Genomic DNA, 10193 nt, shown 5'->3' with positions numbered 1-10193 from the left:
CATACCAGCAGGTGGCACTGTTGGACTCATCATTGCAGGACACTTACACGAAAACTATACAACATATTTCAGCAGGAATTTCAATAAAACAAAAGTTAGTATTACACCCGTTACATATACGTGTATGAAATCACTACTAATCAAATTTTGAAAACCTACGGTATTATTAAAAATTACGAGGTCACAAAAGAGCCACTTTAAAAACGACAGATTTGTCGTGAGACCGGTGGGTGAAGGAGGGGGTGAGTTCTCTCACTACGTTTCGACTCTTCATCAGTAGACTTCCGTCTTCCTCTGACCGTAGTTTGATTGGTTGATCAAATTCAAATGTTTTGATTTCATGTGGGACTGTTTTTGAATGGGGTTCAATTCCCATCCCCACGCTACTATAACCTACCATAACTTTGTTTTATATCACTTTTCGGGAATGTAATGGCGAACATATAACAAAAACCACTTCGTCTTGCATTTGTTGGTAATGTAATACAACTTAAACCATTCCGTCTTTGTATTTGTTGTGAAAGTAATCGAACGGCAATACACACCGTATACAAATCACCTTTAAGCAGGTAACATGATTATTTTGCCTTTTGCTATTCAAATCGCTCGCATTGAAACTGTTATACACTCTACCATAAAGCTTATTTCAGCATAATAAACTTTACGGTAGAGTGGATAACAGTTCTCAAAAGTGATTTATATACGGTGTGCTGCGTGTGCATTACCGTTTGATTACATTCACAACAAATACAAAGACGGAATAGTTTAAGTTGTATACATTCCCAACAAATGCAAGACGAAGAGGTTTTTGTTATATGTTGGCCATTACATTCCCGAAAAGTGAGATAAAACGAGGTAAAAGGGGTTATAGAAGCGAGGGGATACAAATCTCGGCAGGGATGCATTTCACGGCATAAGACCGGAAGATAGCTGGGATGGGCTCCAGCACCCCCGCGACCCTAGTGATAATTGGCGCAAAAGAGTGATAGAACGTAATATTATTGTTGATTAAAACTCATTTGAGCTCGGGGGCCACATTGGAGAAAAAACACTGTCACGGGGAGCGGAACAGGAGATTAAACAGAAAAAATAAAGAGAAAGTGGGAGATAAAGATAGAATAGAGCGAAAGAAACAAATAGTGAACGATGTAACAAATATAAACAGAAAAATAGGGTAGGAGAAAAATGAGAGAAAAAAATAGAGAACGAAAAAGAAAAGATAGGGAAAGAAGAAGAGTGAAAAAGAGAAAGGAACAGAGAGGGAAATCATGAGAAAAAAAGAAAACAAAAGAAAAAAAGGAGATTCAAGAGAGAAAAACATAAAAAGAGTGAAAGAGAAAAATAAATAAATAAAATATTGAAAAGGAAAGAAAAGGGTAAAACAGAGAAGGGAAAAAAATCTGAGTAAGAAAAAATAGAGACAGAGGGAAACAAGAAAGACAGAGGAAAAAGAAATAAAGAAGGGAGAGACTAATAGACAAAAGAGCAAGAAACACAGCTAAAGGTGCTTTGGGAGTGGCACCTGGCTTTGGAGACATCGAGTGGACATATTTAAAACTGCAGGTGCTTGTTTGGCTGATTTTTCTATTGCGCTTCTCTTTGCATTGTTGCACACAGGGTTGGGTAGGGTTACTTTAACTGGATTACTTTCAATTACTTTTGGATTACTCCAATACACAATATGTTCATAAAAGACAAAAGAAACTAAATATGAATAAAATTATGACTCATAATACGTGGTAAGCTTTCTCTCCTGGTTTTGATCTCTGGCAAAACTAATATAAAATGCGACAGAAACAAAATGAAAATAAATCCAAACAGCTTGCCGACATCATTTTTGCCGTTCCATGCATTCCGTTACTCCCCAAGCCTGCACAAAATTGAGTCATTTTATTAATATTTAGTTTCTTTATGAGCATATTTGGTATTGGAGTAATCCAAAAGTAATTGAAAGTAATCAAGTTAAAGTAACCCTACCCAACCCTGGTCGCACAGGCCAGATTGAAGCTGTTGGCGGGCCTGATCCAGCATACAGGGCGCATGTTTACACCCCTTGTTCAAGTAGAAACAAAAGAGGATAACATGACTCCTCAGATTTGAAACTCGCATAGCAGCAAACACGTTACAAAAGAGGATTTTCCAGTGTCTTAGTTTGTGGATTCTGAAGTTATTTTATTGCCCCGAGGAGCATTGCTAGATTTTTTTTCTTCATCTTTCACTTAAGGCCTTTGAGAATTTTGTCTAGAATCATATGAGGACATTGTGCCTTGCCCAAAAGAGCAGTGCAAAGAGTTTTTGTTGCTCAAATTCCAGACTTTATTCATACAAATGTTGTTTTCTTTCTCATTATATGCTATAGTAACAGAGGAAATATCTCTAGCACTCACTAAAAAAAGGTATTGCAACAAAAAATAATCCATAACCAGCATTAACAACAGTTTTATTTTGTTCATAGCAAATCAGCAAAAATGAATGTAGTGCGGAAAATATAAATCAATTCAACTCGATCCTTATACAACAGGGTACACATAATTTATTGACATATATGAAGTGATTCGGTACAAACTAGTAAATGTTTGCTCTAGTTAAAACCCCAAACACATATTTATATATTAAAATGGACCAGTTAATTCCACTATCTATCCTTGTTACTACGAAGATCTGTGGTCAAAGCGTCATGCTGAATGGTTTGGTGCAACATCAAAGCGAGCAAACCAGCCCTGTTGGTCATAGCAGTCCGAACGTTGCGCTCTTGTTCGAAGAGCTCATCCAACTTGTACCACTGCGGGTGGAGAAAATAAAGTAAGAATGCTTAGTAATCTTAATAAGGGCAGTTTTTTTTCTTTTTGAATCACAATAAATACCTACCACCCTGACTCGCTCCAGGTCCACTTCAGCCCTCCTGAGCTTCTCCCAGTTATAATGCTTGTTGCATTTCCTTTTCGACACCCTGCAGTATTCTCCGGTCAACTCAAAGACATTTTTTACCAAAGGACAACCGCACACCTCATCCACAGGAACCTGGACACATGAGGAGAGAAATGAAAAAAAAAACAAAGAAAATGCCAGAAACATTGTGTATGACAGAAAACATGAACAAACTTTGGGATCCCTCGAGTGTTCTGGACACAAAACCTGAAGCCTCTTGCAGTAAGTTTTGCTTTGGGGATTGTACACGTCACAGAACAGCCTGGTTGCCCTGTGATGATAAGGAAAAATTGTGAGGCAACAGAAAAGTGTTTTTTTTTTTTTTGCATGACATGCATTTGTTTTTTCTTACCCTTCAATTCTTGTGGGATACATGGAACCAAAGGAGGTCTGACTCTCATACTGTCAACATAAAAAAACATTTGAATTATCAATTTGTTAACAAGGACACTTATACTGTATAGAGTTGTGGCTGTGGAGTTTAGTCCAGTTTATTTTTGGTCCAGGCCAACATTATGTGTACACACCCAAGTTTTGGGGAATCGACAAACTAGAAAAGAAAATTTAAAAAAAACAAAAAAGAAAAAAGTAATTCAGAGAAAGACAGACAGCCAGGCCGTTTTTCTCTGGCCCTGTTTAATCCAGAACAACTATGACAATAGAAGCTCAAGCTTGATTTACGCATGTGAGAGGAACAACATTTGCCAAGAAACCTCTCTCCAGTATTTCAACTTTCCCAGCATTTTATGACATAGGTTTTGTCACATTTACATCTTCAACAGTCATCGCATCCAGTTTCAGGAAGCAAATTTATATCAAGCACATTTAAGAAATGTTGTAACCAAGACAATATGAAGAAACCACAAAAGTGCTGAAGTCCGGCTAGTTGGACTCATTTTAACCTTTGTCACACCTTGAACACCTTTCAAAGACAGGAAGAGGCCTAACAGGATTACATTGCATTTTAGGCGGGCGAGAACGGCATACCTTCCAACAAAACTAGTCTCTGCCAATCCTCGCTCGCAGCAATATAGAATTGTGGATAATGGATCATGGCTAAATGAGTGCAGTTCACTCTTTGGCGGGGAGAACAGCATAAAAATAGCCACCAGGCCTGACAAAAATTCACTCTGCCAGCCCCTACTTGCAGCAATATGCGAACGAGGATAATGGATTACAGAATATTTTTCGACCAGTGATGCACCGACGCTGTGAAGTACGAAGCATAAAGTAGCAAGAGATTTGATATTAACCAATAAATCAGTAAATGTTAACAATAGAATTTAAAGATAACTAGTGGATGGATAAACGTATGATAATTAATAAAATCTTTCACAGTTATTTGTTCCCCTATCGGTAGGCATTAAAACAAATAGCAAAACTTTGTTGGGAAGGCAATGCATTCATATATTTATCTCTAAGGAAAGCACAAGTTATAATTTGGTAAGTTTGGTAAGTCAAATCATCCACATTCTGTATCAACACAGTTTTTTGGGTTGAATTTGAGAATGTTTTTTGTTTGTTCAAGAGGACTCACCTTTGCATAGCATCTTTCCATATGTCTAAGTGCAACTTTTGGATTGACAGGGTGGCTGCAGGACACGCAGAAAATCTGAAGGTCGGTGTCATCTCCCTCCCCTTCATTTACCTGAAAACAAGTCAGATGAAAAACGAGTGTAAGAACAGGACTTGAATCTCAGATTCCGGTCCATAAAATCAAGCTTACCTCCTCGTCCTGCTGCACTGCTTGCTGCTTAGCCTTGGCAATGATTCCCTCCAGTTCGTGGAAGCGACGCTCCATTTCGGTGAGGCGCAAACGGGCGTTTTGTTGCTCTTTGCGAATGCGTTCCAGTTGCTTTTTACCGTGCTCCTCGGCGATGCAGGGACTCTGCTGCCACTGCTGGATCCGCTGAGGGAGGATCTCGTAGATTCGACTGCGGAAAGCCATACGTCGGTGTTAGGCAATTTGTTATCTTGGCCCTCTACAACTGGGAATGTTGAAACAAAAGGATTGAGGATAGTTTAACTGGGAAAGACAGGTAATGCAAAAAAAATTATGAATGTTTGATAACTTTGTCGATTAGTGGGACAAATGAAGACTTATATTCCTTTAATTTCAAGCCCATTTGTTTAAATCGACATTGAATAAAAATATAAAATGATCACCATAATTCTCAATGCACGCCTAAATACAGACGCTCCCCCCTACGTACGACCATTCGACTTACGAAAAACGGTCGATGCGAACATTTTTTTCGGGATGTCGAAAAATATCCAGACATTTCTGCAAGTTAGATTTTTTATGGTGTGCACCTTTTTCCAGAGTACAGGACATTACTGAAGAGTTTCTTTCCGCCGCTACCGGCGTGTGGTGGCGCTGTGAGAGGTCACCCAGCATCCACCCCGAAGAAGAAATCCGCTTCCTCTTCCTAGTTTGTGTGTAAACATTCTATACTGTCTATGTCTATACTATCACCAGTGTTCTAAGAACTTTGACACTTTTATTGTTTAAGATCTCATGCGTCCATTCAATATGGTTGGCCTTATGTGTAAAGAATAGGCGAGCCATTTCATTTGAATTGAAAGTGGAATAAGAAAGCTTGATGCAGTTGAGAAAAAGGTTGTATCGCTTTTTTCGTCCACTCTACCATGGAGGAGGACCTCTTCAAGCTTATCTTCCAAAAGTTACACTTAACTTTATTTATCTTTAAAGAGCATTTTATTATATGAAATGTTTAATTTTTAGAACAAAACAATACAGGTTACTTATACAAGCCTTAAACATACAAAATATATCAGTGGAGCAACCTACGAACAAATTCAACTTCTGAAAGATCGTCTGGAACCTATGTCGTTCTCGAAAGTGGGGCAGCATCTGTACTGATTTCCCCATAAAAATGGCTAAAATAGTGATCACCATTCACCAAATGAGAGAAATTAATTCACCAGAGTGGTGATGAAACCTAGCTCCAATATATTGCTTTCAGCAAAAAAAAAAAAAAACCAAAACTGCATGTTTTATAAAACATTGCATTTTCACACTTGAAATTCACCCACACATATGAACTGACCAATACTACAGATAAGTTGAAAACAGAAATTTACCCATTTTGACCAGTGAGAATTCAATCCATCACCAATGAAATGTTTTGTTTTTGATTCAAAGCAAAAAAAAAGTTTTCTATTAAAAATACTATCAATTTTTTTTATGACGGCACTATACTATGTATATCAGTTACAGGCAGTGAATGTTATCAAGAAGTGTAGAATTTCAAATTCAAAATACATTTGCCTGCATTTATATAGCGCTTTTCAAGTCAATGAAAACCTCCCAAAGCACTTTACAATGTGCTTCACACTTTTCCCTTTTACCCACTAACTAACCGATAGCAACGTCAGCCATGCAAGGCAACTACCTGCTATCGGGGCATTAGGGGTTCAGTGTCTTGCCCAATGACACTTCGACATATAACATGGAGGAGCCGGGTATCAAACCTGCGACCTCTTGATCCCAAGACGAGCGCTCTACCGCCTGAGTAATGCCGCATTTAAATGATTAAATCAGTTGAAGAATAACTGGTAATTGATTAGTTGTTGTACATTATCTCACCTGCCCTACATTTAAATATAACTGGACATATTTTACAATGTACAGGAGGGGTCTCAAACTTGCGCCCCCCCCTGGGATGATTTGTTTTAAGCCCGCGCCTTAATTTTAAGTATGTGCAACCCATTTTTACTATGGGTAATTGATTTATTCTCATACCAATAATTTTATCAGATCTCTTTTTGAGCGCTAATTGTTGTATTTTTTTATTAGACTGGTTTATTTTCTAACTTTTTCTACTACTGTTTACTCTTTTTTTAAAACTTGCAAAAACGACATTTGAAAAACAACATCTTAGCAATGGGAGAACGCACTTACTTAGCAGCTAACTTCATCCCACAATCTTCTGAGCAGTATTTGGAGTTTGCTCTCGTAGCTTCAACGCAGTTTGGCCCGAGGCATTGATGGCGTCCACTGTGATCCCGCACGTCGCTTTTCTCACTGTGTCTGTTTCTGTCCTTGTGCTTTTGCTTCTGCTTGTGGCGCCTGGACTCTTTCTAACCGGGCAACAATTCGAAACGTTAGCTTATACTCTTGTAAGAGATCTTCCTCGTCTTACTTTTTTGTCAAATTTCTTCTCTCGTCTCTTGACGTGCTTCACTTTGATCGCTTTCTTTCGTAAAACGGGACTGAAAGGCAGTTCGTCGTCTTCGTCATCAGTTCCCCAACCCTGTTCGAAAAGACGGAAGGGTTGAGTCGTCTTCGGCAAAAAAAAAAAAAAAAGGATTACCCTACCATGCTGCTATTAAGTCCTGCCGCTTTGTACTGCTGGTACAGCTCCAACTCGCTGTCATAGTCATCAGAATAACGTCTTCGCCTGCGGTGGTGGTTCAGTCTTCTTTCTCGTAAATACTGTTCCTCTTCTTTTAGACGTAGCATTTTCTGCATGAGAAATGTACAATCATTTTCCAATGATAGTCACATCGAAACAAAAACTGTACAAGTACACAAACATTTTGAAATTGGCTGATTTAAAATCGAAACATACCCTTGCCCGGACCTCACATTGTCTAAATCTGCACTTCTGCCTTATTTTATTAGGGCCCCCAAACTTTTTCATGTCCTTGCAGAAGTCACATTGTGCACAGTCCTCGGTCCTCTTGCAGGGTTCACATTCGCCACACATTCGCACTGACCGCTTCACCTGTGAGACGTAACAATGACAATTAGAGCTACACGTAGTAGTTGATATTTTTGAAAAAGTACAATAAACTTCAATCAACATTTTAGAGTCTTACAATCCTCTTTAACTAGCAGTTTGCAATGCACACTTCTAAGCTAGGTTCAACTTATAACATTTTACAATACCATCCTAAACAAGTGACAGTGCTCAGAAAATATCTCTAACAAAGATAAACGTATGTACATACTGCAGTTTCCGCACTGGAGAGCACATTGGATTATAAGGCGCACCATCAAAATAAGCCCCCTTGAAAAAAATGTCATATACAAGGTGCACAGACTGAAAGGCCCATGATATTAAAACTAATGTAAGAGCTATGGTTGCATTAAAAATATGTCAGAAAATACAAAATTATTTCATAAAAGACCACTCAAATTAATTGATTCATGCATTTCCAATCAGATTTTCCATACTTTCCAGTATATAAGGCACACCGGATTAAAAGGCGCAGTTTGGATTTCTGGCAAATCTTTGGGTGTAGCTTGTTTACTTTAAAAAATCCCATATTTTAACTTCTGAACTATTCACAAACTCACTTTTGATCCTCGTCTCCTTTCACTCCTGTAGTCTGGCGTACTTGGGGTGCTGTATTGTCTTTCAGTCCTCTCAGAGTCAGTTTCTCTCTCTCTGCTTTTCTTTTCCTTCCTGTACTTTATTTCTAGTAACGGGTTTTCATCTGGGAACAAGAAATAGGAAGGAACATTATGAATATTATTTTACTTTGTCAAATGACAAATGCTGTTTGGAAGACTAACCTCTGCATCTCATGCAGTACCACTCCCTGATAGCCTTGGCCATCTTCTCCGTAATATTAATGCAGTTTCCATGGAACCACTCATTGCAGTTATCACAGCCACTAAGAAGAGCAAACACAGCGTTTAATCTATTGGCAGCGGTCAGCAGATTGAAGATGAAGTGATGATATGAGACAAGTGAGGCGCTCACATCATGAAACAGTTGATGTGCGGTTTCCTACAAATACAATAAAGTGGTGCATTTTCATCATCCATGTTATTGCTTTCTAGTCCTGGTGCAGGACCAACGTCAGAAGTGTCACTTTCCTGAATAAATAAAAAAGAAAATGAAAATACAGTAAAAGAAAACATGATTTTTTTACATCACTGAGAAAATATTGTAATCTTGGTTGACAGACGTTTTCGTTAATTGCAACTTAACTGATTGCTGAAAATCATACATATAAAGACAAAGGTTGTTTTTCTTCCACTCAATAAAAAAGTTTACAATAAGATCCGTTACGTTTTGCAGAAATGTACTTCTGGCGGCAGATAGGCCATTTTTTAATAAACATTATTTATGTAAATCAAATAAACGCATCTAAACTATTGTAACCATAAATTAATAGAATAATACATAAACGCCATCAATTTCTTACCATTGTATTTTTTGCCTGCTCACGAAATAAGGAAAACAAACGCTACGAGTAACAGCGACCCAGGCATGCTAGTCAACATTAGCATAGTACGAGCGACAACAGCACGTATTACGTCATATCCGGAAGATAGAGGGTGGCAACTAACAAATTGCTTACCGTCATCTACAGGACTGAAATCGAATCAGTGATAGGAGTTATAGTTCGTGTATTTCTGCTTGTTTTTAAAATAAATTTTCTTTTTGTTTAAAGAATGATTTTTATTTTTACCACAACGAGGTGCTCAAAATACACACTGTGTCACGGTTGCCATGGCGCCCAATTGGCCTGCCATGGCAACGTGGGAGCTTGATGCTGGAGGCATCTGGCTCAAGCACCCATGCCTTGTCTTTTTTGCACTGTTTATGACATTTAGCAATGGATGGTCCTGTTGCATGCAGGTGGACCCCCTCTAGCAGCAGGTCCAAAGATACTTTGTATGATGGACAACACACACCAACAGTCAGTTGTCACCATGAGCACCCATGAGAATTATAATTATTATGATACTCTGATATATTATGTTGAAAATATATGGACACATCAATGATAATAATTATGACAGTGAAATGATGATGATCATGATCCACAGAACCAATGTAAATATGTATATTCACGAGGACTTTGTTACATGTAATTACACAAGAGATCTAGCTGTAAGACAGAATTATTGAGGAAGTACGGGGTAGGAATCAATATGCTTCTCCTTATTCCTTTTCGGACATGTACATTAATATTGTTTTTGTTTTTATTATATTTGAAATAGTTTCATTCATTCATTCATTCACTCATAAGACAGCATGGTGTTCTCAAATGCAGTATTTATATATTTATACAGCAAATAAAGGTACTGTTTAAAATGTATTTTTAAATGTGTTTTAGTTGCCAAATACATCCGAGATTAAGTTACTATTAAATTTATAAGGTACATTTTTAATCCAAGCAATTTAAACCAAACTTGATTGTGCTAATTTAGAAAATATACCCCTTAGTCTTGTGCAACAGATATAATTAGCATTTTGCACATATGCATATGTGAACATGTT

At 37.9% G+C, this 10193-nt stretch overlaps 1 protein-coding gene across 1 annotated transcript; it reads right to left on the bottom strand.

The window, feature by feature from the left end:
- Positions 1 to 2507: 2507 nt before the first annotated feature.
- cxxc1b (CXXC finger protein 1b) lies at positions 2508 to 9211 on the bottom strand. Its single transcript, XM_088337351.1, has 14 exons — positions 9134 to 9211; positions 8664 to 8779; positions 8474 to 8574; positions 8255 to 8394; positions 7524 to 7679; positions 7271 to 7417; positions 7095 to 7205; positions 6854 to 7032; positions 4655 to 4862; positions 4466 to 4576; positions 3281 to 3330; positions 3103 to 3199; positions 2869 to 3021; positions 2508 to 2782 (listed from the first exon to the last, which is right to left on the bottom strand). Exons 1-14 carry the CDS (start codon positions 9194 to 9196, stop codon positions 2636 to 2638), a joined length of 1779 nt encoding a protein of 592 aa, XP_088193477.1. The 5' UTR covers positions 9197 to 9211; the 3' UTR covers positions 2508 to 2635.
- Between the last annotated feature and the right edge of the window lie 982 nt (positions 9212 to 10193).

Source organism: Urocampus carinirostris, chromosome 6 (genome assembly GCF_059441175.1).
Source record: "Urocampus carinirostris isolate Australia breed hairy pipefish chromosome 6, RoL_Ucar_1.0, whole genome shotgun sequence".
In the NCBI taxonomy this organism is placed as follows: domain Eukaryota; kingdom Metazoa; phylum Chordata; class Actinopteri; order Syngnathiformes; family Syngnathidae; genus Urocampus; species Urocampus carinirostris.
This window is presented reverse-complemented; position numbering and strand designations above follow the sequence as displayed.

Coding starts and splice junctions, on each gene's coding strand:
- cxxc1b (XM_088337351.1), bottom strand. CDS start 9,196: ATGCTAATGTTGACTAGCATGCCTGGGTCGCTGTTACTCGTAGCGTTT. Junction 8,395..8,473: donor GTACTGCATGAGATGCAGAG/GTTAGTCTTCCA, acceptor TCTTGTTCCCAG/ATGAAAACCCGTTACTAGAA. Junction 7,033..7,094: donor AGAAGAAATTTGACAAAAAA/GTAAGACGAGGA, acceptor TTGCCCGGTTAG/AAAGAGTCCAGGCGCCACAA.